At 40.9% G+C, this 27474-nt stretch overlaps 1 protein-coding gene across 2 annotated transcripts; it reads right to left on the bottom strand.

Annotated features, from left to right (window-relative positions):
* Positions 1-1606: 1606 nt before the first annotated feature.
* On the bottom strand, positions 1607-27044 carry TTC4 (tetratricopeptide repeat domain 4). 2 transcript variants are annotated; one of them, XM_063106446.1, is made up of 10 exons: positions 26889-27044; positions 26211-26328; positions 25286-25447; positions 22343-22420; positions 20273-20397; positions 11832-11918; positions 9644-9861; positions 8973-9054; positions 5546-5628; positions 1607-3237 (listed from the first exon to the last, which is right to left on the bottom strand). In XM_063106446.1, the coding sequence occupies exons 1-10, from the start codon at positions 26997-26999 to the stop codon at positions 3135-3137; spliced, it is 1167 nt and encodes a 388-aa protein (XP_062962516.1). In that variant the 5' UTR covers positions 27000-27044; the 3' UTR covers positions 1607-3134. The 2 variants fall into 2 exon arrangements, with proteins under 2 accessions (XP_062962516.1, XP_062962517.1); XM_063106447.1 differs by lacking the exon at positions 11832-11918.
* Positions 27045-27474: the final 430 nt, after the last annotated feature.

The following is a 27474-nucleotide window of genomic DNA, read 5'->3' as shown; positions in this document are numbered from 1 at the left end:
CCCACCTTCTCCATTGGCCCAGGTTTCTGGTAGGTCTGTCTCTAACCACACAGTCCTCCCCCCAGTGCAGACAAACCATGTGCCCTCTGTGTCCACAACACAATGGTGTCCCAGACCCCATTCCCTCTAGCCTTTCTGCATGGGCTGCCTACTAAGTCTTGGCCAGAAGGGGTTGGGCTCTGCTTCCCATGTCAGTGGTGGGGGTGAACGTGCCATGCAATCAGAGCACATGACAAACATCCACGCCTCCATTTCCCTTCTCCATTTGACAGATGTTCAGAGAGAATGAATGTCATGTGACCCCACACAGTGGGTCAGGGTAGATTTGGGATTCCAACTTCCCAAGTGGCCAATAGCACTTGAATACAGGACCACGGCTCAGCAGGGTAGAGCTCTTTCCTTTCCTCATCTCTGTGTGCTGGTGTCTTAAGGGCCTAATTTCCAGGGACCAACTGACATAGGGTCCTCTATAAACCCCTCTCCTCAGACCTGCAAGAGGCTGAGAAAAAACTTTGAGATTATTGTAAAAATATTTCAACTTACACAGGCTGGTGCCTACAAAAAAGTTTTTATTTATCTTTTTGGTTTAGTGAAGCAATTCTCAACCTCAGCATTATTGACAATTTGTGTCACATAATTCTTTGTTGTGGGGACATGTCCTGTGTACTGTAGGATTAGAGGCATCCCTGGCCTCTACCCACTAGATGCCAGTAGCACCCCACCAAGTTGTGATGTCCGAGGGGGAGGGGGAGGGCATAAAATTACCCCTGGTTGAGACTCACCAGTCTGCAGAGATGTGCCCCTGGATAACTCAAGAGTGCTTGAGTTAAGAGTTAGTTATTGAATAATTATATGCCAGGCACTGGGCTGGGTACTTTGCATACAGTACCTGCACAGAAGAGCTATGGATAAGCAGCAGTCCCTCACCCAGTCACAGGAAGTCAGCAGCCACCAGGATCCTCCCTCTGGTCTAACATTCTGCCATTCTAAGTCTCTTTTCTCCCCATTCCCCTCTGCCCCACCCAAGCTGGAAGGAGGGGCAGGGACTGAAGAGAAGATAGAGCAGAAGCTGGCCAATGATCTGGCTGCTGGGAGCCTCACAAAAGGGCTGGTGCTGAGGGTAAAAGTCACAGAACAGCCCTTCTCAGTTGTGCACACTTTTCATATACACCTTGCTCGCATCCAGTACCTCATCTCAGTCTCAGTGTCCAGGAAGAGGGCCAGGTGATCATCTCCAATCAGAGCTGAGTGAGAAGGCACATTGGAACCTGCCTTGCCCCATGAGAGGGGGTAGCTAGTGACAGCTGCTACAGAGACCCTGTAAGACCTGCTGGTGTTATTGCTGACTAAATGTTATGCCCCTTAGAGAGGTCACTGCGTTCTTACAAACAGATGACTGGGAGTCTCTAGCTGGGCTACAGTGAGAGCAAGTGGCCTAAGTGTGACCAAAACCAGGCTTAGGAGAGAGGATAGACTTCATCTTCCTAGCCACAGGCAGGAACCTGTACCTGAAAGGAAAGCTGCATGGTTCTTTGTAAATATTCCACAGCCAATTTCCCTTCAGAAACAATGAAGTATGCAACACAAAACTCCAAATTTGTCCATCTTAAGAACAGCAGCTGGTTTCTGTTTAATGATGTATTAGTCAGCTTTGCTATAATAACAAACAACCCCAAATCTCAGTGTTTACTACAACATTTAGTTCTCATTCACGTTACAATCAATGGCTGTGAGCCAGCTGTTCAGCTCTGCTCCATGTGTCTTACCATTCTGGCACCCAGGCTGAGAAATAGCTCGTGTTTGGGAAATACGTTCTCACGGCAGAGGGAAAAGAACAAAAGCCTACTACAAAATGGCTCTTCGAGCTTCTATCTGGACATGGCGTAAGTTATGTCTGCTCACATCTATCTGCATCAGGAGCAAGGAAGTACCCCTGGAGGATGGGGTAGACACTGCAAGAGGTCACATGGCTACAGGAATGGATATATAAAATCCTCTAGGAAGGGGGGACAAATACCTGCAGACAAAAATACAAGCTATACAATGATCCAACATGTAAAAAGATTTGCCAGCTTAAAAGGCACACAATCCTAAAATGTGAAAAATTCAGAGGAACTCAAAGGCCACTGTCCAAATCTGTCACAGTTCACCATACTACAAAGATCAGGAAAACTGGCAAACTTTTCAGGGGTACCAAGGATCCCAGTTTGTATGATCTTTATAAATGAAAAAACAGGATGTGGCTTTCCTGGCCCCATTCCACCCCAATACATCTACAGTAACCCCATGCAGCTCCCCTCTGTGCTCATGAAATCTCTGGAGGCCTTAAAGCCTTGAAATTACAGTAGTCCTCCTTTTGCTTTCCTCGGTTTCAGTTACCCATAGTCAACTGTAGTCCGAAAATATTAAATGGAATATTCCAGAAATAAACAATTCATAAGTCTTAAATGGCAAGTCGTTCTGCATAGCATGATGAAATCTCACGCCACCCTGTGTGGGACATGAATCATCCCTTTGTCCAGTGTATCCACGCTGTACATGCTACCCGCCATTAGTCACTTAGTAGCCATCTCAGTTATCAAATTGACTGTCGCATACAGTGTATATAGGGTTCAGTGCTATCCGCAGTTTCAGGCATCCACTGGGGATATCAGAAAGTATCCATCATAAATAAGTGGGGACTACTGTAAATGCATAGTTTAAGTGTGTGCATGTGGTTTGAGGGGTAGTTTCTCTAAGACATCTAACTCCACAGAGGTTCGAAACCACATCACTGGATCCTCAGTCAGTCGCCACAGGCCAGTGAGTTACTCGGGTCAGTTGCTGTGGTAACTACAGTAGATGGTGCCTTCAGAGAAAGAGTCCAAAGGAGTCATGACCAAGGCACCAAGTTTTGTATCAACTGAGGAGAGTGAAGACCAGCTGAAGCTCAGTATCTTGACCAGGGAAGCTGCAGTTTAGGAAAGTCAGCAGCTCTTTCCCCACCAAGATGCAAGGAAGGACTGTCCCAAGGGTGACAGAAATAAAGTGCTAGACCTTAAAAGTGTATCCATCTGATTCACGCGTGTTAGAGTTCAGGCAGAGGAAGGTGAGGAAGGAGATCCAGGGGTCCTGGCTCCCACAGCCTGCCTTAGTCACTTGGACTGGTGCACCTTTCTCCCCCAGAGATAATTCTTGCAAAAAGGAGAGGATCTTACACAGACCAAAAATGCTGGTGTCAGGGCTTTTACAAAGTACCTGCAGTAAACACAACAAAAGAGAGGGGTTAATTGAATTACAATCTTAACCGTCCATTGACCTTCCCAACAACATTCAAGGTGAACCTTTGGATGTGAGTCAACATGAAAATGCAAGTTTCGGGGGCTGGCCCGTGGCTCACTTGGGAGAGTGTGGTGCTGATAACACCAAGGCCACGGGTTCGGATCCCTATATAGGGATGGCCGATTAGCTCACTTGGGAGAGCTTGGTGCTGACAATTCCAAGTCAAGGGTTAAGATCCCCTTAACGGTCACCTTTAAAAAAAAAAAAAAAAGAAAGAAAATGCAAGTTTCCCACATTTGTTTGGTTGTTTATAAATCTGGCAAATTAGCATGACATTCTCCCCTTATAACCTAGCCAGAACCTTTAGGCCAGTACTCCAGCATCATGCATGGCTGTGGCTAAAAACAAAACTACAAAACATACTTTCATTCATTCATTCAACATTCAGTGAGTACTTGGGGTAAGTCAGGCTTGTGCTGAAAACACAGAGTTTAAAAAACAAACAAACAAAAGCATCCTCCTTGCTCTCAAGTTCAGTCCTGGGGAGAGGGAGAGAAGGAACCAATTAACAAGAGTAAGGCACATTGTACAAGCATTTGTGAGGTACAGCGTTAGTCCACGGAGGCACAATTCCTTCTATGGGGAAGTGAATCAGGAAAGGCTTCCTGGCAGATGCCATGTCTGAACTTGGCTTTAATCTGGGGATGGGGTGGTGATGAGGCCAGGAGGGGCAGGCAACCAGAGTGTTTGCTGTTGCTGGGCCATAAAGCAAAAGGAGTGAAGAGGGTTGGAGAGGCGGCAGGGCCGTGGCCTCCCAGGTAGAATTACCTGGTGGGCCTGGTACTGGACAGAGGGGCTTGTTTCTGGGCTCTACCCAGTTCAGGGTCTGGAGTTGCCAGAAACCAATCCTGAGTAGCCTAGGATTGGTGCTAGTAATTTAAAAAGTAATCACTTTCAACATCATTACATTTTATGAGAAGCATGACATTGGTTTTCCTCCATAGATCAGACTACTTTCTGTTTAGATTTCTCCTTTGCTTTTTGGAGAAGGGGTAAGGCCTTTAAAGAATTCTGGATAATTTGCTAACGACTGAGAAAATGAACAGCTAAAAATGTGTCCATAAGCTAGAAGGAAGATTTGGGGCTGCAGAAAAACATCACCAAAAGAAGTATTGATCAGATCTGGAGAAATCTTCCCTTCCTGCCTACCGAGCCAAAGTGAAGCATCAAGACCAGCTAGACACCCCTACCAAATCAATCAACATTCACCAATTCCCATCCCACCTGCCTCTTAAACCTTTCTCCAATCCATCTCCTCCCATTTCAGGCCTCATTGTCGAACAGTATACTTCAAATCTATACATTACTCTGTACATTTTACCTAAAAAAACACCCTCTGGGACTCTAAGCCCCACTATCAGGATAAAGTTTACGCTCCTTAGCAGGACATTCAAGGCCTTCATGCATGGCCCTAACCCAGCTCTCTACCCTCACTTCCTACCACATCTGACCACCCTATTTCCCCTAACACGTTGGGCTCTTTTAGCCTGAGTGCAAAAGCATTTGCTTTTATCTTCTTTGCTTTGTTCACAGCTTAGGAAAAAGCAGTCCAAGAGTCAACTTGTAAATCCATTGAGGGCATTCCCTTATAGTCCAGGAACACCTCAAAGCTGCTGAGAGGCAACTGCCAAATCCAACTTGCTGCCACAAAGATGCCTCTTACCGGGGCGGGGCGGTGGGGGGGACTGTCCTGTACAGTTTACAAGAGCACTTTGACTCCTACTCTCTCACTGGTTCTCAAATACCTGAGAAATATGTAGGACAGTGTTATTATTCTCATTCTGAAGATAAGGAAACAGCCCCAGAGAGGCAGTGTGTGCTTAGAGTCACATAGCCAGTAAATGATGGTGTGTCTGACTTCAAGAGTCAATGCTCTCTCCATATAACAGTATCAGGGGACACAGGTACAATCAGGAAAAGGAGGGCCATCCCAGCTGCCTTCAGGTACAAAATCCAGGTAGCTTTTCCCTTCTCAGACCAGCTACGTTCACTTCCCCATTTGGGGTGTCATGGCTGTGGTGCAATGAGCTGTCAGTAAGCTGCAACTTGTTAGCCAATGGCCCAGTTTAATAGGCGGGGCCAGTCTCCATGGTTGCTGTCTCACACAGCTTCGTGAGCAGAGTATGAGGCAATAAATCAGTGGTGGAATGAGAACCTGACTATACTCCTGGGATGGTGCCTGAGCATCTTCCCCTGTCTACTCAGACCCTGGAAGGTGACTCACCTGGGGTGCTGCAGTACCTGCAGCAAGGTGCTTGTAGGAGGTACCCAGTATAGTTCTGCCCTGTCCTCATCCTCAAAGTAGACCTGCAAGATTAACAGAGCAGCAAGAGTAAGAAAGACAAATACAGGGATTCGCAGTACCAGGCACGTTGAGGCCAAGCCCAGGGAAAAGTGAAAGAGATGGCAACTGTTACTAGTTGAATGCCTCCTTTATACAGTTGTGGGGCTAGGAGCTTTGCATTCAGTCCCCCTCATGACACTGTAAGAAAGTTTATTACTGGCTCCATTTTTCAAAGACAGAACCAAGATTCAGAAAAGAGAAACGACTTGCCAACATCACCGAGCTAGTAGAGAAGAGCCAAGACTCAAGCCCAGGGCTATGGAGCCTTCCCTTCCCTAACACTTCAGACCTACAGCCATCAGGTGTGTGGGGGAGAAAGCCATGGTGACCCAGAGCAGGGCAAGGGCTGCAGTAGGGTGAGAAGGACATCTGTGCAGGCTGTCAAAGCCCAAGCAGGGTGAGGAGGAAGTCTGCATGGGAGGGCTGCCAGGGGGCGGAGGGGTGTCAGAGCTGGGCCACTGGAGAGGGCATCCATGTTGGGGGCCAGCCAGCCTGAGCAGGGTGAGAAGGGCTTCCTTGTAAGATGGGGCATCAGAGCCCAAGCGGGGTGAGGAGGGTGTCCATATATGGGGGTAGCCGATATGGGGTGTCAGGGTCCAAGTGGGGTAAGGAAAGCAACCAGTCACAGCAGGAGTGTCCCGTTGTGGGGAGTCAGAACCTGAGCAGGATGAGGAGGACATTCATGCAGGGTGTCTGTGTAGGATGAGTAAGGCACCCATGCTGGGGCAGCAGCCTAACATGGGGAGTCGAGAGTCCAAGTAGGGTGAGGAAGGTTCCATATGGGAGAGGGGCCAGTGGTAATGACAGAAGGGGGACTGGTCAAACCAATGAATATATTAATAATAATTAAGTCATTGTTACAAATATAGAAAAGGAGAAAACAAATCCTGTGGTGTTGGAGATGTCATGTTTTTAAACACACACACTCACAAAAATACACCCACATATTACCTAGCTGTGAGGCACTGAGACAGTAAGCCTGCTCCCTACCCTGCCCCCACGCCATATTAATCAACACACCTACTGCACAGAGACCTTGGATTCTAAAATCTAAATTCTTCACTAGAAAGAACAAGGGGTCCTTGGAAAAGATAGCTGATTCCAGAGCTGGGACAAGGAAAGCACAAATTTTTTTTTCTTTTTTTAATTTTTTTTTTTTTTTTTTAAGATGACTGGTAAGGGGATCTTATCCCCTGACTTGGTGTTGTCAGCACCACGCTATCCCAAGTGAGCTAACTGGCCATTCCTACATAGGGATCCAAACCCTTGGCCTTGGTGCCATCAGCACCACACTCTCCCAAGTGAGCCACTGGCTGACCCTCCAAGGAAAGCACAATTTGATCCCGGAACATCTTGTGCCAGAAAGCAAGTGCTTAAAAAATGCTGACAAGTCAAAAGGACACAGAAACAAATTTGAAGGACTCCCACTGGCCAAATCTGGGAAAATCTGAGCATAAAAGAAACAATCATAGTAATAGATTATAATTCACTGAATAAAATAGAAAACCATAAATCCACTGACATAAATAAACAAATATGTTGAAAGTTTAATGACCACTGGGATTTGACACTGTTTCAAAGTACCTCCCTATAAAGTACTTATTATAAAGGGGAAAAGACTAACTGTATAGGAGAGAAGCCTGGCAGACCCCAACTCACTCAGTTGACCAAAGTGAACATCACTGGTAACAAAGTGGAAATCATGTACTACCTGATGGGATGCAACGAGAATATAGCACCACTTCTGTGATATTCCAGCCAAATGTGCATAATCCACATCTAGTCACAAGTAAACATGAAGTAAACCCACACTGACGAACATTCCGCAAAATAAATGATCTGTACTCTTCAAAGGTGTTAAGATAACAAAAGTCAAAGAAAGACTGAGGAATTCTTCCATATTGAGGGAGACTAACAGGACACAATCGCTCAATACAATGTGAGATTCTGAACAGGATCCTTTTGCTATAAAGAATTTGTGTAACCTGAATGGAGTCTGAAGATTAGATGGTAGTAGTATACCAATGTTAATTTCCTGACTTTGACGGCTGTATTGAGATTATAAAGGAAAATATCCTTGTTTGTAGGAAATACACACTAAAGTATCCAGGGCATCTTACTCTTAAATGATTAGAAGATAAATTCTGCTGGCTGGTTAGCTCAGTTGATTAGAGAACAGCTTTATAACACCAAAGTCATGGCTTCAGATCCCCTTATGGGCCAGCCACAAAAAAAACCCCCCAAAAACAGAAGATAATTTCTTTATACTGTAAATTGCGATTACAGTTGGCCCTTGAATGACATAGGTTTGAACTGTGCATGTTCACTTATTTGTGGATTTTTTTCAATGTATTTAAATGTTTTTTAAATGTATTTTTTCTTTCTTATGATTTTCTTAATAACATCTTTTCTCTAGCTTACTTTATTGTAAGAATACAGTATATCATACATATAACATACAAAATATGTATTAATTGACTGTTTATGCTATCGGTAAGGCTTCTGGTTACAGCAGGCCATAAATTAAGTTTTGGGGGAGTCAAAAGTTACACGAGGATTTTTGATTGCATGGGGATTGGTACCCCTAACTCTCACATTGTTCAAGGGTCAACTGTATTTTTTAAAATTTATTTATTTTTAAGGAGAGTCAAGTGAAGCAGTGGAAGTGGAGAAGGTAAACACCACTGCACTCAGACCTGCCTGTATTTTTTGTGTGTGTGTGCTGGCTTGTATAGGGATAAAACCCTGGGCCTTGGTGTTATCAGCACCACTCTCTAACCAACTGAGCTAATGGGCCAGCCCTTGTATTTTTCTTTTTCAATCCCAAAAATGGAATAAAAATCAGCCTTAAAAAGAAAAAAAAAATCTGACATATGCTACAATATGTGTGAACCTTAAAGACATTATGCTAAATTAAATAAGCCAGACACAAAAGGACAAATACTGTATGATTCCATTTATATGAGGTACTTATTGAGAAGTCAGATTCATAGAGACAGAAAGTGTAACAGTCAGGGACTGGGGGAAAGGGGACTGGGATGTTATTTTTTAATGAGTAAAGAATTTCAGTTTGGGATAATGAAAATGTTTTGGAAATGGGTAGTGGTAGTGATGGTTGCACAACAATGTGAATGTACTTAATGCCACTGAACTATATACCTGAAAATGGTTAAAAGGGTAAATTTTACGTTATGCATATCCTACCACAACTAAAAAAAATAAATAGTTAATCCCCCCACCCCTACCTGCCCAACAAAAAGAAGGAAAAAAAAAATCTCATAGAAGAACAAAATAAAACTTCTCTTACCTCCAAATTATCAGGGCAGTATTTTTGCTCTAAGTCCCAAGAGGGCACTTCACCAAACATCACCATTAGATGATCAATAAACCTACGGAAGTAACATGTACTTTCAGGATATCAATACCTCATGATCTATTTTCCCACGTCAGTCTCCAGACACCAATTCACAGAGACATCAAGAATGTATAAAACATGAAATTCAGGCTTAACACATTTTAATAGCAGTGCCCAAACCATGTAGGTATATCACTTGTCCTATTATGACATAATTTTCTTTAAATAGACTCAGGCTTAAAAACATTGCTTATAGTTAACCACACTCTAAGCATTAACCCTATGAAATCACAAGTTTGCCAGTTATATTTTTTTCTAAAAAATATACACTTAAATAACTATGCATGTACTACCTAAAATGATTTCATATTTCACCAGTGATATGTACCACTCTTTGACAAACACTATACTGTGGTGTTACACTTACTAGCCTAGTCAGTATGAAGGTGAGACTTGAGGCTGTCACTGCAAACCTAGTTAGTAAAGGTTTAATCAGCTACAGGATAGAGGTTTTTTCAACCCAGATTGTATGAAACCCCCTAAACTATTCTTTTCCCTCCTCAACCAAAAACCCACCTGTCTCTCCTGCCAAGACAGTAAGGAGAGGGCATGCAAGTAAGTACCTGGAGTCCTCATGAAAGGCAGAGATGAAGTCCGATCGGGCATACTCTGGGTACAGAAAGAGAACAGGCCAGTTCAGCCTGCCCTGGTCATCTAGACTCAGCTTGGCTCCATAGGGGTTCTCAGAGCTGAGTCCATCCAGGAAAAGCGCACCTAGACCCTCTGATGCTGAGCCTCCATCCTCACCAGCAGCTTCAGAGACAAGCTTGATGTTTCTAGCCTGGGTTAAAGACAAAAAATGCACACACATCTTATTGTGTGGGAGGCTGTGAACCCATTTCACTAAAATAAGGAAACCATAACAATGCAAGCTTCCTGAGGGCCAGCTCTACACATGATTCATCTTCATTATCCCTGACGCATGGCACATAGTAGGCATCACTTGTTTAACTCATCTTCACTGGGCATCTACCATGTGCTGGACCCTGTGTCATAGAGATGAGCTAGACATGTTTCCCACCCTCAAGCCTCTGCTCACAGTATAGTGGGGAGACAGCTATGAAAATAATTACAGCATAAGGTAAGAAGTGAAGTTGTGAAACTGCAGACAGTGGAATAATTAATCTAATTAATTCAGCCTGGGGACTGGAGGTGACTGGGAAATGCTGGGCTTTGAACAATGACTTCAAAAGGCAGAGAAGTTGGGGGGGTGAGGATGAAGATCATTCCACCCCAAGGAACAGCATGTGTAAAGGCACAAAAAAGATCAAGTGTGTCCTGTACAAAAATATCAAATGGTTTAGTTTAGCTAGGACATGAAATACTAGAAATAATATACATTGATTTAATCTTGACTGTCATGGAAATAAGGATAAATCAAGGGTCACCTCTTATGTATGTATGAGGGATACCCACAGTTAGCACGTGAGGGGAAATTATATGCAACCGAAATTACCTTTGATGATATCCCCTAAACCAGGGGTTGGCAAACTTTTTCTTACATAGCCCAATATTTTAAGCTTTGTGGGGCAACAATCTCTGCTGAAATTAAACACTCAACTCTGCCACTGTCATGTGAAAAGAGCTATAGGGTAACACATGAACAAATAGGCAGGGCTGTGTTCCAATGGCTATAGTTTGCTGACCCCTGCCTTAAACCATTAGTAAAATATAGCATTATGGCTTTGTGTGCTGTTGACAATAATAACTTGTACGTACACTAAAGTTTGAGATGCAGGGTTAGACTAAATGAGAGAACCAAGAAAAAAGTCTGTATGAAAATGTCTGGGCATTCCCATATTCTGCATTTAAGAAAACAACCAAATCCCTCATTGTGAATGAGGATTAGATGGGACATCTGTAGTATTACATTCTGTTTATTTATTTATTTAAAAAAACATTACCGATAAGGGGATCTTAACCCTTGACCTGGTGTTGTCAGCACCACACTCTCCCAAGTGAGCTAACCGGCCATCCCTATATAGGGATCTGAACCCGTGGCCTTGGTGTTATCAGCACCACAGTCTCCCAAGTGAGCCATGGGCCAGCCCTACATTCTGTTTAATCTGTTACTACATGCTAACAAATTGCTTGTTTGTTGGGAAGGGCTAGTAGAGTGCATTTTAGTAGTGTTAAATTCTCAAAGTCAACAAATAACTTAAATGGGAGCAAAGAATGAAACCAAAACCACCCCCCACAATCTCCTGCCAGGTATGACCTCCCTTGTGAAGATGAAGCAAGTTCAAACAGATGACTCACTGGGTATCAAGCTTAAGGCAAGATTTGGGTCAGACTACACTCATTTCAAAATGCAAGAGAGGTGAGGGGAGGTAAGATTTTGTTGTTACTGTAGTTTGAGAAACAACATCCTAAAAATTCAGACTTTCCCAAGATGCAGTTAAGATGCTCTTAACAGTGGATAAGAGCAAGGACCTGGCTCTGATACACATTAGCCTGTGGGAGCTTTCTTCACCTCTCTGAGACTATTCCATCATCTAGCAAATCAGGAGCAACAAGACCTACTTCAGAAGGCTATTGTGAAGATTAGAGACAGTGCTTAATCCAGAGGAAACAGTCAGTACATGTTACTGAGACCAACACATGCACACAAGTGGGAGAGCTGACAACCCTGGAGTCTGACTCCAGGCTCTGGAGTTAGACATTCATTTAGGTAAAGCATCCCAAGAAAGGTTCCCAGCAGTCTTCACAGGATTTAGCAGGAACATAAGGACCAAAGGTTTGAGAACTCACCTTGATGGCCCAGTGTAAAGCCTCTTTCTGATTCTGCTCCTTCTTTTCTTTCAACTTTGCTTTCCTCAAATCCCTCTGTTCAGTTCGCTGAGAATGAAATTCAGGTACATCAGCTCCAGAGAACTTGCTTCCTCTTCTATTACCCCAGCCTACTCCTGAATTACTATCCTCGGTCTCGATCCAACCCATCCTCCTGTGTCAAGGGATTCCAGTGGCCAGATCCAATTCAAGAAACTTTTATAAAGCATATGCCTAGGTGTCAGGCCCAGTGGCAGCAGAAATTTAAAATTTCGTCCCTGTATCCAAGGAACGCACAATCTACTGAGGGGTACAGACAAGTGAAGAGCTAAGTATAAAGGTGTATTATGTGGTACTCTGGTTGTATGAACAGAGTGCTATGAAACACAGAGGAGGGAGTGACCGATTCTGCCCAAATGAGGAGGTGGGCTTAGGCAGACAAGGAAGATTCCACCAGATAAAGGAGAAAAAGCACTGTCCAAAGAATAACTGACACCAGGGCAGACAAGTACACTATGAGAAATTTCAACTTCTCTGGTGTGGCTGGAGTATAGGATAACACATTGGAAAAACCCAAGGCAAGAATTTATCAGAGGGTCTGCCTTTTGCACAATTATAATTCATGAGAGAAAACTACCATCAGTCTACTCAATTTGGCAGAAATATAATTTAGGTTTCCTTTTCCTGCTAACCTTTATTCTGTTGAGGCTGGCTGGTACAGGGATCCAAATCCTTTGACCCTGGTGTTATAACACCATGCTCTAACCAACTGAGCCAATCAGTCAGCCATTCTTTTCCTGCTAAACTACACCAAACCTCAAGATTGTGGATTAATACGAGTCAGCAAATATTTTCAGTAAAGGCCCAGATAGTAAATATTTTAGACTTTACAACCACGTATGGTCTCTGTTGCATATTATCTAGTTTTGTTGGTTTGTTTATAACTCTTTTATAAATGTGAAAAACACTCATAGCTGACAATGTACAAAAAACAGGCCACAGGCTGGATTGGCCTGTGGGTCAGTTGGCTGACTCCTGCTCGAAAACATAGCACCAACCATCCCACATCTTCTCCACAAGGGCTAACACAGATCTTCTTTCTCTTATGAACAAAGTCTACCTCTTCAGGGAGACAATGGCTGATAATTCTTGGCCCTTCCTTCTCCAATCCAGTCTGACAAAGGAGAGCTGCGAAAATCTTTTCTGCTGTCAGGAAGTCTGATCACATTTTCGAGGGTGCCCCACCCCAAGGATGTCACTAGGATGAGATCCAAGTCTGCCTTCACAGCTGAGCTGGACCTGACCACAGTGACTAGTTTACAGTAGAGAATGATTAAGATGGATGATTAAGAAGGATGACTTGGATGCTGTCCCAGGCTGTTTTTACTCTGGTTTACAGTGGGTGCTTGTGTCTTCCTGCTGTTTCACCTGAAGCTGGAATCTCAGCAGTCCACATAAAGAGGGATGTCCACCAGTTCAGAGGAACCCTGAACTGTGGTGTTTGCTGCCTTTTCAAAAAAATCAACTTTGTTGAGGTATAATTTCCAGATTTTAAGAGTACAGTTCAATGAGTTTTGACAATTGTATGCATACACCTGAGTGCCCAACACTCCAATCAAAATACAGAACATTTCTACCCTTAGAAACTTCCCTCATAGGCCGGCCCGTGGCTCACTCAGTAGAGTGCGGTGCTGATAACACCAGGGCCACGGGTTCGGATCCTATATAGGGATGGCCGGTTTGCTCACTGGCTGAGCGTGGTGCTGACAACACCAAGCCAAGGGTTGAGATCCCCTTACCGGTCATCTTAAAAAAAGAAAAAAGAAAAAAGAAACTTCCCTCATGACTCTTTGCAGTAAATCCCCCTCCCAACCCATCCCTGATAAGTTTGTTTCTTTTTATTGCCAAGTAATATTTCATTGTATGTATATACCACAATCTGCTTATTTATTCTCCTGTTGTTGGACACAGAGCTGTTATAAATAGAACAGGCTATGACCATTCTTATACAAGTCTTTTACTAATATGTTTTCATTTCTCTTAGGTAAACACATAGAAATGAAATTGCTAGGTCACAGGACAGGTATATGAAGCTGCCAAACTAATTTCCAAAGTGATTGTACCATTTTATATCTGACTGGCAAGATATGAAAGTTCCAGTCGCTCCACATCTTCACCAATATTTGGTATCGTCAGCCTTCTAAAAATTTTAACCAGTCTAGTAGGTGTGAATTTAGATTTCATTGAGGTTTAATTTGCATTTCCCTGATGATTAACTACACTGCACATGTTTTCACGTGACTACTGTAAATCATTTTTTTAGAAGTGTCTATCTTTTGCCATATTAAAAAAAAATTGTTTTATCTTTTTTGAATTGAGTAGATTTCTTTATATATTCCAGATACAAGCCTTTTGTTAAATATATGTATTACAAATATTTTCTCCCATTCCATGGGTTGCCTTTAATTTTCGTAACAATGCCTTTTGTAGAATTTTTTAGTTTTGGCTAAGTCCTATTTATCAATAATTTTGCCTTCTATGGTTAGTGTACATATTTTTTAATGGAGGTGAAATTCACATAAAATCATTAACATTTCAAAGTATACAATTCAGTGTCATTTAGTACATTCACAATTTTGTGCAACCATCACCTCTATCTAGTTCCATGACATTTTCAGTACCCCAAAAGGTAACCAATACTCATTAAGCAGTCACTTCCATTCTCCTCCCCCCACAAACCCAGGCAACCACTAATCTGCTTTCTGTCTCTATATAATTACCTATTATGGATGTTTCATAAGTAGAATCATACAATGTGTAATCTTTTGTGTCTGGCTTCTTTCACTTAGCATAGTGTTTCTGAGGTTCATCCATGTTGTAGCATGTACCAGAACTTCATTCATTTTTACGGCTGAATAATATCCCATTATCTGGACAGACCACATTTTATTTACCCATTCATCAGTTGATGGACATTTAGATTTTTTTCCACTCTTTGACTACTGTGAACACTGTTGTTATGAACATTCACCTGTTTTCAATTCTTTGGGCTATATGGAGTAGAAGTGCTAGATCATATGATAATTCTATGTTTAACTTTCCAAGGAACTGCCCATTGCCCACCACTTTACGTTCTCACCAGCAATGTATGAGGAATTCAATTTCTCCACATCCTTGCCAACATTTATTTTCCTTTTTAAAAAGACTATAGCTATCCTAGTGGGTGTGAAATGGTATCTCACTGTGGTTTTGATTTGCATTTCCTAATTAATGATAGAGCATCTTTTCATGTGCTTGTTGGACACTCGTGTATCATCTTCGGAGAAATGTCTATTCAAATCCTTTGTTCATTTTAAAAACTGAGTTGTCTGTCTTATTATTTAGATGTTAAGAGTTCTTTATACATTCTAGACAAAAGTCCCTTATCAAATATTCACTTACAAATATTGTCTCCCATTCTTTAGGTTATCTTTTCACTTTTTTGATGGTATTCTTTGAGGCAAAAAGGTTTTACTTTTGATGAAGTCCAATTTGTCTATATTTTCTTTTGTTGCTTGTGCTTTGTAACATATCTAAGAAACCACTGCCTAATCCAAGGTCATGAAGATTTATGCCTATGTTTTAAGAGTTTTATAGTTTTAGTTCTTACATTTAGGTCTTTGATCCATTTTGAGGTAACTATTTTATATTGCATGAGGTAGGGGTCCAACTTAATTCTTCTGCCTTTGGCTATCCAGTTGTCCCAGCATCATTTGCTGAAAAGACTATTCTTTCTCCATTGAATGGTCTTAGCACCCTCATTGAAAATCAATCCCCATAAACTGAAGGTTTATTTCATAGCTCTCAATTCTGTTACACTGATGTACATGTGTATCCTTACACCAGTACCACAACATCTTGATTACTGTAGTTTTGTAGTACGTTTTGAAATTGGGAAGTGTGAGTCCTCCAATTTTTTGGTTTTTTTTCAAGATTGTTTTGGCTATTCTGAGTCCTTTTAATTTCTAAATGAATATTATGATCAGCTTGGCAATTTCTACAAAGAAGCCAGTTGGAATTTTGATGCAGACTGCACTGAATTGGTACACCAATTTGGGAAGTGTTGCCATCTCACCAATATTGAGATCCAATCCATAAACATGAGATGTCTCCCTGTTTACTCAGGTCTTCTTTAATTTCTTTTAACAATGTCTTGTATTTTCAGAGCATAAGTTTTATGATACTTTTGTTAAATTTACTGCTAAGTATTTTTTCTTTGATGCTATTATAAACGGAATTGTTTTCTTAATTTCATTTTCAGAGTGTTCATTAAGTCTATAGAACACAATTGATTTTTGCCTATTGATGTTCAAGTTTCAAGCTTGCTGAACGTTTTTATTAGTTCCAAAAGTTTTTTAGTATATCCTTTATGATTTTCTATATACACGATCATACCATCTGCAAATAGAGATAGTTTTACTTCTTCCTCCCTTTAATAATTAATTTTTTAATTTTTGCTTTTGCTTTTTTTTTTTTTTTTTTTTCGGTGGCTGGCCATTACAGGGATCTGAACCCTCTCTTTTATTTTTGAAGGACAGGTTTGCTGGATATAGAATTCTTGGTCGATAATCTTTTTTTTTCAGCACTCTGACTATCATCCCACTGCCTTGGCCTTCATGGTTTCTGATGAGAAATCAGCTATTAATTTTATTAAGTATCTCTTATATGTGAAGAGTCATTTTTCTAATTCTCTTCTTTCCACGGTTTGAGTACGATATGTCTAGGTGTAGATCACTTTTAAGTTTACACTACTTAGACTTTGTTAAGCTTCTTGGATTTACAGATTACTGTCTTTCATCAAATTTGGGGAGTTTGGAGCCATTATTTCTTCAAATATTCCTTTGCCTCTTTCTTTTCTCTCATTCTAGAATCCCCACTATGCCTATGTTGGTATGCTTGATGGCATCCCACAGGTCTCTCAGTCTCTCTTTATCTTTCTTTATTCTTTTTTCATTCTGTTCCTCAGACTGGATAATCTCAACTGCTCTACCTGCAAGTTTGTTGATTCTTTTTTCTGCCTGCACAAATCTATTAAGCCACTCCACTGAATTTTTCATTTCAGTTATGATACTTTTCAACTACAGAACTTCTATTAGGTTATTTTTAATAATTTCTATTTTTTGATATTCTCTATTTGGTAAAACACCATTCTCATACTTTTCTTTAGTCCTTTAGACATGGTTTCCTTTCATTCTTAGAATACATTTAAATTAGCTAATTTAAAGTCTTTGACTATTAAGTCCCATGTCTGGGCTTCCTCAAGGACAATGTCTATTGATTGCGGTATTTTTTCCCCTTTGCATGCCTATACTTTCTCGTTTCTATGTATGTCTTGTAATTTTCTGTTGAAAACTGGACACTATAAATATAATGTGGCAATTCCAGATATCAGACTCTCTCCCCTCCACAATTTGTTGTTGCCATTATTGCTGTCTGTTTAGTGACTTTTCTAAACTTATTCTGTAAAGTCTGTATCCACTGTCATTTTGTGACCACTAAAGTCTCTACTCATTAGCTTAGTGGTCAGCTAATGACTGGACAGAGATTTCCCTAAATGCCTAGAGCTAATAAATCTTCCAGTCTTTGCTGAGAGGCTCTGTGTACACGTTGGAGCATACCTTTAACACTCACCCAAGTAGTTTACAATTCTACCTTAGCCTTCACTTTCTGCTTACACAGAGCCTCTAGATCAGCCAGAGGTGAGAACTTAGGGTCTTTTCAGGTCTTTATTAAACACAGGCACAGCCTGGACACACATTAAGACCTTCTAGATTCCCAGGAATGTCAAAGCTTTTCAAAGCCCCTATAGAATCTCATTCCCCAGCTTCTCCTTTTAAGCTTTATGGTAAGCCTATTGTTTGCCCCAACTGCTATCTACTGCCTCAGGTAGCTGCAATCTTCAACAATTGCCTCTAATTGTTTTTGACAAATGCCCCCTCCCCGCCCTCCCACCCTATGTGAAAAAGCTTTTCATACTGGGTGAGCTCCATGTCAGGCAATATAATAACAGCCCTGTGAGAGAGATCTCCCAGGGATCCACCAAATTGTCAAATAATGACAGTTCTCTTGGAGTGAGGATTTGAAGGAGCTCCAGTCCTGTTCTGCCTCCTCTGGTCACTGCTGAGCTATTTGTTTTCACCATGACTGTGGGCTGCTGGCTTTCAAGGCTACTGTGGAACTAGGGAGGAAGAGATGGGAATAGGGCAAGTTAACATGCCACAAAACTTCCTGTTCTTACTGAGGCACAACCATTTTTCTTGCATAAATACTCTCCAGATTGTTGCAAGCCTCTGGTTCATTTCCAGAGTTCTGGAAAAGTTGATTCTGACAGTTTTTGCCAGTTTTATCACTGATTTTAAGGAGTAGAGAATTTTTGAAGGTCTCTAGTCCACCATTTTCGCTGTCACCCCTCTATTTTTTATCTACTTCTTCTGTCAATTACTGTGAGAGGGATGTTGACATTGCCACTTATTTGTGGATTTGTCTCTTACTTCCATGCGTTGTAATTTTTGCTTCATGTATTCTGAAGCTCTGTTACCAGGTGCTTACACATTTAGAATTGTTAAATCTTCTTATAGGCTGACTCTTTTATTATTTAAAAAATGCCCCATTTTATCTATGGTAATACTTGCTGACTTGAAGTCTGCTTTGTCTGATAATAATATAGCCACATGAGATCTGTTCCTTGCATATGCCAAACACACAGGAAACCAAAATCAATTTATACTCAGCTTTTTGTTTTTTGGGTGTCCCCCCCCCCCCAGAATCAATTTATACTCAGATATAAGGGGATAATTCTGTTATTCAGCAAGCAATGTCACTTAGACCTAATGTCAGGCTTTTGGGCCCTAAAATCTCCCTTTAATGCTGCTTGTACTGTAGGACCCAGAAGCATTCATTTAGGTCCACAAAAGGACAGGCCTGGCTATGGTCTTCCATAGCAGCCCTCTGACATTCATTCCTGTATATACCAATTTTAGAAATTCTGGTCCACACCCAATTACTTAGGCTCAGAATTCTGTTATTGAGCCAAGTGGGTCCATAGATATCTTCCTTTTCAGGCTTTTCATATGACCAGATTGACATCTGACTGTCCAGGCCAGCTGAAGTTTCCCACAGCACTGAAAATTCCCATTCCATAGTATAAGCAGTGAGGAGAGATCTAAACCAGGAATCTGGAGACGTGAAGTCTAGTTCTAGCTTTGTATTGAACACAAATGTGGGGCAGCATTGCACAGTGGCTAAGAGCATGGACTCTGGAGCCAGACTGCCTGAATCTGAAGCCCTAATATACCATGGTTGTGTGACTTAAGCAACTTCCTAATCTCTCTGTGCTTTAGCTACCTCACTAGTAAGAAAGTTATTATAATAGTTCCTACTGTACAGGGCTATTGTGTGGTTTAGATGGTTTAACACAAGTAAAATGTTTTAAATAGCATCTGGAAAATTTTTTAAATAGCACTTACTGTATATACACAGTAAGTGCTATCTAAATGTTGGACATTATTTTGGGCAGTGATGGTATTCTGTTGTTTTTATCATCATTTTAGCTGATATATGCCAGAAATACAGCATTTCATCAGCAAGATATACCTGTCTTCATGCTAGAAGTTGTAATTATTGTAGAAGCTTAAGGTTTTGCTTAAACATTTAACTGTCCTTTCCCCTTCTCTCTTTCAAGAGCTTTACACAATGTGCAAACTAGACTATGGCAGTCTTATGTTATTTCATATTTATTCAAATCATAATAGCAGCCCCTATTTATCAAACCCTTACTATATGTTAGGAAATGTACTAACAAAATATATATACACACACACGTGTATACCTAATCCTCATAATCCTCATAAAAACCTTTGAGGTCCATATTATGTTCCCCATTTTCAAATATAGGACTGCGTTTCAAAAACATCAAGAACTTGTCCAACGTTATACAGTTCAGTAGTGGCAAAAGCAGTATGAAAACCCAGATTTATTGCAACATCTTCCTCTGTCTCCTATCTGGGATGTTCTTCTCCCCCACCATCATTCAGCCAAGTAAATTCCTGTTCAGTCTTCAGGACATCAGGCTCAGGCATCACCTCTCTCAGCAAAACTTCTCTGTCTGCTATCACCATCTCTTGCCACTCTTGGCCAGAGCACACTTAGATACCACTATTATATACATCTACTATATACACCATACATTGATTACTTCTATCATATTACAACCCTCTATTTACTTGTTTACTTGTCTGTGTCCTCCACAGAGTTTCAAGGGTAGAGACTGGTTTGGGGCTTTGTTTTTAAAGAGGAAAAAGTCCACATGACCTAAGAGACATAATCTGGAGAATGTCAATTAATGCTAATTAGAAAATGCCAATTGGCTGCTGACTATGACCAACCTTCAGCTTGTCTGCTTTAGACCTCATTTCCAGAAGCTTCTTCTCTTTGGCATCTATCTGCAGCCCCTCATCACACCAGTTCACAGCCTCGGCAAAGTGTTTCAGTTCCAGATGGCATAAGGCACCTGCAGAACCCAAAACCCTTAGGATCCAGGAACAACATGCATAGAAAGAGCTCACCTGAGCAGGACCTCACACCCCACCACCCACCCAACCAGCTACCAGTCAGCACCATGAAGGGAAAATGGAGGATAAAGCCCTTGCACTGTAGTCCCCAGATAAGAAAGAATATTTTTTGTATCCTAGATCAGAAAGATCCCTAAGGCCCATTCAGCTCAAACTCCTATAAGCCTCCCCAGTACTAAGGACTCTTAAAGTAGGTAAGGCTATAGCTCAGTGGCAAAGAACATAGGCTTTGGAATCAGACTGATCTGGACTAAAAATCTGGCTCTGTCATCTACCAACTAGACCTTAGACAAAGGACCAAGCATCTCTGAGTTTTAAATTCCTCATCTACAAATGGGAAGAATAAAGGCCATCTCAGATGATTTTTAAAGACAGAGAAAGAAAGCAGAATTTGCCCCAGCCATTCATCAAGGTAATGGCAAGAGCCAAAATAGTAGGTCTAATTCTGTTCTTTATAGCTACCTGTTTAAGCTGCCTCTCCTTTCTATTAAAATATTTTTAACGTAATTGTGTTCATTTTTCTCCAGTTACCCTCTTTAGGCTTTCCACAGAATTTCAAAATATAAGAATTGTAAGGGCTTAGACGTCAACAGAATCTAACCCCATCTTCCAGAGATGAGCAATTGATACTCAGAGTGGGTGTCTTGCCAAGGTCACACTGTAAGTTAAGACCAACAACTGAAACAAGGATTACAGACTTCTAGCCTGAGGCTAACTCCGCAGGACTACACTCAATTTATTTGGCAATCCTTGTTCAATACCTTCTTTCCATACAGCTGAGGCACCTGGATCTACTTACCATCCCTAACCAAGAACATCTAAACAGGCATAACTTCAATAAAGCACTTTAAGCTGGTACATGGGGATGTGGGGAAAATTAATACGTGATGAATAAATGACAGTTTACAAAGCACCTATGAGCCTCTCAAAGAAAAGGTGAAGAATAAAAGTAATAAAAGCACTATCATTACATAGAAAGGTCAGACTACAAGAAAAAAAATAATCTGGGAAGATCTCAGCATCAGAGTTATCAGTAAAGGTCCCATAACTTATCTTTTAATTAACATTAATGTGGCATTTGAAGATCTCACCTTTCAATGAGCTAATTTGGAAAAAAATCAGAATTTGGCTTTTGGAACTGCTTTCATTTAATTAATATTATTTTTTATTAATTTAAAATGAGGTGTTTCGATTTCTCTACAACTTTTTTTTTTCCTTCCAGATCACACCTTTTATTTTTATTTTTTTAATTTTATTTTACTTCTCAATATACATTGTAGTTAATTTTCATGCCCCTTTACCCGTTCCTCTCCACCCTCTCCCCTCCCCGCAACATATCTGTTCACCTGACTTAAAAAGTTCAAGGAATTTTTGTGATTGTTGTGTCTTCTTCCCCCTCCCACCCTTTGTTTGTGTTTATTTATTTATTTTTAGCTCCCACAAATAAGTGAGAACATGTGGTTTTTCTCTTTCTGTGACTGATTTGTTTCACTTAATATAATTTTTTCTAAGTCCATCCATGTTGTTGCGAATGGTAGTATTTCATTCTTTTTTATAGCAGAGTAGTACTCCATTGTGTAGATATACCACAGTTTCCTTATCCACTCATCTGATTATGGACATTTGGGCTGGTTCCAACTCTTGGCTATTCTCTACAACTTCTTTAAACATAAGGGTTAGATTATTCTCTGAGGAATTCTTTTAAAAGTGGCATATTGCCATTGCAAGGAACAGGAAGTTAATATCAAGATTGCAAAAATAAGATGACTTCATTAGTGTCCTAGCACCTTAATTTCAAAGCTTTAAATGGCAGTTTTTGGTTCCATGAGTGCCAGCTTTTCCATAATGACAATCACACTGTAGTTCTAAGTAAGTAAGACTTACCTCTTATTATTGCTTTCATGTGGCCGGGTTTTAGCTTTCTGGCAGCTGTCACATCATTGAGAGCAGAACGAAAATTGCCTAACAAAACACCATTTAGCAAAAGAGAGAACAAATTTTGAGATAAAAATATTTCCAAAATTTTGTGTGTAGTGACAAACTCACTCTTGTACAGTCTTGGAGAAATATAAATCAGAGCAACTGTATTTAGAAAAAATATAGTTGTGCTAATCAAGAGCCTTACAAATGTTTATAACAATCCACAGAAGAACTGTAAATGGCTATGCTAGTAAGCCCATGAAAAGATGTTCAACATCACTAATGATTAGGAAATTAAAATTAACATGAAATTGGTAAAAATTAAAGACAGATAATATTCAGTATTGGTAAAGATATGGAAAAAGAGTACTCTCAGGGTAAACTAGTGAACAAATTAGCATACACTCTGTGCACACACTTTTCCCCAACAATTTTCTTCTAGGAAATTGTCTTTAAAAATACTTGCACAAATGTGCAAGGATAAATGTAAAAGAATGTTAACTGCAGCATTACTTTTAATTGTGAAAAGCTGGAGATAGCCTAAATATCCTCAATTTGGTAAGATTATATGAATTATTAAATACTATGCAACCATTAAAAAGGATGAGATAGAGGGCTGGCCTGTGGCTCACTTGGGAGAGTGTGGTGCTGATAACACCAAGGCCAAATGTTCGGATCCCTGTATAGGGATGGCCGGTTAGCTCACTAGATAAATCTGCATGAGAGACACTGTAGGATGTCTGTGCTATATTGTTTTAAGTGGTAGTTCTATGTGTATAGTAGGAAATTATTTTTGTTAAACAAGCAAAGCAAACTAAATATACTGACACGTACACATGTATATATCTGTAAGTGCATTAAAAAACAGGTATGCAATCACATACACCAGTTATCCAAACTAAGAGGAGGGCATGAGGTATACTTTCAGTTTCTAGTTTGTAAATATTATTTCATGGTTTAGTATTTACCTATTAATTTCACTTCTGAACTCTAGCCCAGGGGTCAGCAAAATTTTTCTGTAAGGGCCAGATAGTAAGTATTTTACGCTTTGCAGGCCACATGTGTTCTGTCACACATTATTCTGTTTTTTTAATAATCCTGTAAAAATGTAAAAAAACATTTTTAGCTAATGGTAACCTAGGGGGCCAGACATGGCCTGTGAGTCACACTTTGCCAAATCCTGCTTTAGCCTAAGGGATAATCAGAATTATTGGAAAAACTTTATGATTAACTTTGTTCATTTTTGTATTATTTAAAAAACCTAAAAGCAGCCTATATACTCAATAATAAGTAGAATAGTAAAGCCAATCATGTAAACAGTGGTTTGTCCATATGATGCAACTTTATGCAGCTATCAAAATAGTATTCACAAATAATTTTCAATGACAGATGAAATTGCTTATGTTATAAAATGAAGTGGAAAAAAACTGAATACAAAATTGGAAGAACAGCATGATCTCAACTATGGAAAAAAAGGCATATAAAAGGGATCTAAGGATTTCTGATTAAAGGTGGTAGATTGAACACATGCACTTAACTCAACCCCCCTCCCTCCCCCCAAAAAGCCATAAACTCATAGAGACACAGAGAATGAGAAGGACACATTTTGAAAGCTGGAAAATGAAGGAACAAGAACTAACTGATGTATCAGGCTTGAGAAAACTGAATTTTATGCCAGTAGAGGGAAAGCCCAAAGGCTACCAAGCTGAACGGCAGAAACAATAAAGTACTCAGGACTCAGGAATTGATGGCACCAAGTACTTCTGGAAGTGGGGGAGAAGATGGGTTGAAAATCTACTTAAGAAGTAGTCAGATTCCTATATTCCTTACCCCTCTGCTGCAGCAGGGACCCACTTCTCCCCCATTTGGCAGAAGATTGGAGGTTTATTCTGTGCAGACCATAAAACAGTGGGTCCCTGGACTGGGACCAATGGTGATTCAGTAAAAGAAATACTAAATTTTGAGCCCTTGGCCCTCTACCCCTACTTGGTTGCCAAAGCATCAGCAGCCAGGATTTCCAAAAAGAGAAAACAGAAGAAACTGAGGGGAAAAAATATGTCAAAATAATTCAAAAATTTCCCAGAAGCACAAGTTTCTAGACTGAAGGGGTCCATTAAATACCCAACACATAGGACCACACCAAGGCACAATGTCATGAAATTTCAGCACACCAGCCCCTCAGAAATACCTGAGGTCACTCCCAGATCCTCTTTAAACTCTGTGACAAGAAACATGGGTCTAACATGACCAAGACTGGTCACCAGCAATAATACTACTGAAATAATCAGCATTTCCTAAAGTCTTGTCTGTAGAGCAGCCCTATATAATGTTAGTGTTACCTGAAAATGGGGCTTACAAAACTTGAGAAACTCAGGGTTATAGGTTATCTCAGTGCCTTTAACATGCTAATGTGTACTGAAAATCTCCAACAAAGAAGCAACATTTTCCAAACTTTCTCCTCCAAGAAATATTTTTTACTTCAAAGGTCCCGCAGAATACTCTTTGAGAAATTCTCCCTTAGATTTATATAGTTTCTCTCACCCAAAGATTTCTACTGCCTTAATCTTTCTAGCACCCTTGAGAAGAGGATAAAAGGCTAGAAGAAACATCTTTTAAGAGAGTAGAAGCATTTGGGCTCAAAAATCTCAGATCATACCAACTCATACATCAAATATCTTACCATTGTGACTAAGTCACTTTTTTGGTTCAGATAGTAAGAATTACACAATCCATCCTGTTTCCATTTTTATCATATCTACATGGAAAATCAGAATTCAATTAGAGTAAACTATACATAGTCCAGGTTCCTGGGATAAACATCCCTCTTTCTCTGACACTCCAAACCTTCCTCTTGCCATCATAATGGCTTTTATCATAATTTAATTCTTTAATTAAGAAATAAATTACCCAGATAGTACTGTGCTGCTGCACGGTTGGTATAAAGGACAGCATTCAAATCAGGATCTGCACATTTCTTCTTTAGTCCTTCAGTGTACGAAATCACAGCTTTCTTATAGTCTTTTTCTTTAAAGTAATCATTGCCCTCATCTTTATAGGTCTTGGCCTGTTCTGCAAAGAAAAGAAGAAATAATCACTATTTCCTACTTTTTAAAAGACTTGTTAAGAACAGATTCTAAATCATGCGATAATGTAATAAATGATAAATCAAAGAAAAGAAACCAAGAAGGAAAGAAAACTCAAAATTAATACTATGATAAAAATGGGTATCAACAGGGAGAAACAAAATATAAATTTAATGCTACAATCAATTCCAAGTATCTTACAAGGTAGTTACTAAGTGCTTACCAAAAAAGAAGCATAAAGAAAAAAGTATATTTAGTCTAGCTCTTAAACAAAGAACTGTTTTTTAATTATTGAAGAAATGGAGGGAAATCATACTTTCGCTTTTGCTTATGTAGTTTCATTCCCTGAAGTGCAAATTTCTCTTCTCACCCTAGTAAGAGCCTACAAATTTTTACCATTCAGTTCAAATTTCCAACCTATTGTGGGCTCACTCCTGCCCCTTCAATATTCCAACAGCACCCATACAGCCGCAGTGTCCCACTACATGTTCGCACTTATCACACACATTTGTCCTAATGCTTTAGAACGATTTGACTTCTCACTTGAGAATGACCTTTGAGAGCAGAACTATGTCTTATTCATCCCTGTATCCCCAACGCCTAGCATTTGGTAGGTACCCAAATAACTATGTGTAGAATGAATAATGAAAAGTTAGCTTAAGCTAACTACTACTTTTTATCAATCAGAACCTTCCTGACTCAAACTTTAACTCAACAGAGACAAAACGAATATTACTCATGTAAGATACCTTCTGGAGGACGCTCCTCATCAAAAATAATTGACTGGAGGCAAGCCAAGTCAGGATTCTCCTTGGGATCGATTTCTGATGGTGCTTTCTTCATAAATAGGGGGATCTTTTCAAATTCCTGGAGATTAAGAGAAGAATAAACTACATGAATAAGATCTTCTACTGAGTACATCTAATTCCATAACTCATTATCAAAGTTTTCTTTCCCATCACGATTTGCATATCATCGTGATTGGCTGTATCTATCCAGACCGCAGTTTTCCTTCTGTAAAATGATCTCTAATGATTCCTTCAGTTCTCATTTTCTACAAAAGCGGAAGAAATTACCATCAATTGAGCGTTCTTATGTTCCTGGCACGTTACCCACCATCTCATTTCATCTTTGCCACAACCCTTCGAGATTGATGCTATGTTAGGGCAATTTTACAGGTGAGGAAACGGGCTCCGAGAAGTATCCGCGTCCAAAAGTGGTGGAGTCACAGGTCTGACTCCAAAACCTGGACTCTTCAATGTACCGACAGCTTAAGAAGACCCTCAAAACCTCGAGGCCGATTTTTCATACTAAAATAGATCCCTGGCAGCCAGGGATCTTGGGGTGAAGGAAGCGCCCCCGAGTCTGGGAGCTGCAGGAAACCGGAAGACGCCCCTACAACAAGCGGAGCCCCGGGGACCGCCCACCTCCTCCCACTGGTCCTCGTGGAAGCCGCCGCGGTAAGGTTGGCTCTGAAACTTTTCCAGGAACGAGTCCATGGCGTCGTCTGAGGCGGCGTCTGGCTCCGGCTGCTCCATGACAGATCCCTGACACTCCCGCCCGGTCCGGCGCCGTGAAGCACGCGGCTCCTTCCGGCGGCGCCTGGCGCCCTTCCCTCAATCCTCCGGGCGGCACCCGCCTGCGCTCCTCGGGTTCCGCCGGCCAGGGGGCAGGTCCGGCCCGGCCCCACCCACCCCTCCCCGGACAAGCACCTCCCCCGCCCTTCCCTCCCTTCAGCCGCGCCTCAGCCCCGCCCGCCCCGAGTGGTTTGGGGGTGGTGGATAAGCCCAAGTCCCAGAAAGCTCCCACTATCATCACTTCATTCGCTCATGTGTTCAGTCAGGATATTGACTAAGCTCCCTTTGTGTTTCCGACCTGTTCTAATGGCTGGATATACAGTGGTGGACAAAGCAGATGCTGTCCATGACCTCTAGAAGTTAAAGCGAGGAGAGACAGACATGAACCATGAGATGTAAGGGTATGTCAGGTGGTAGCAAGAGCTATTGGAGGAAA

Source organism: Cynocephalus volans, chromosome 8, assembly GCF_027409185.1.
Source record: "Cynocephalus volans isolate mCynVol1 chromosome 8, mCynVol1.pri, whole genome shotgun sequence".
Classification (NCBI taxonomy): Eukaryota; Metazoa; Chordata; class Mammalia; order Dermoptera; family Cynocephalidae; genus Cynocephalus; species Cynocephalus volans.
This window is presented reverse-complemented; position numbering and strand designations above follow the sequence as displayed.

Coding starts and splice junctions, on each gene's coding strand:
- TTC4 (XM_063106446.1), bottom strand. CDS start 26,999: ATGGAGCAGCCGGAGCCAGACGCCGCCTCAGACGACGCCATGGACTCG. Junction 25,448..26,210: donor TGAGGAGCGTCCTCCAGAAG/GTATCTTACATG, acceptor TTTTCTTTGCAG/AACAGGCCAAGACCTATAAA. Junction 11,919..20,272: donor CTAAAGCAGACAAGCTGAAG/GTTGGTCATAGT, acceptor TTTCATTCTCAG/CGAACTGAACAGAGGGATTT.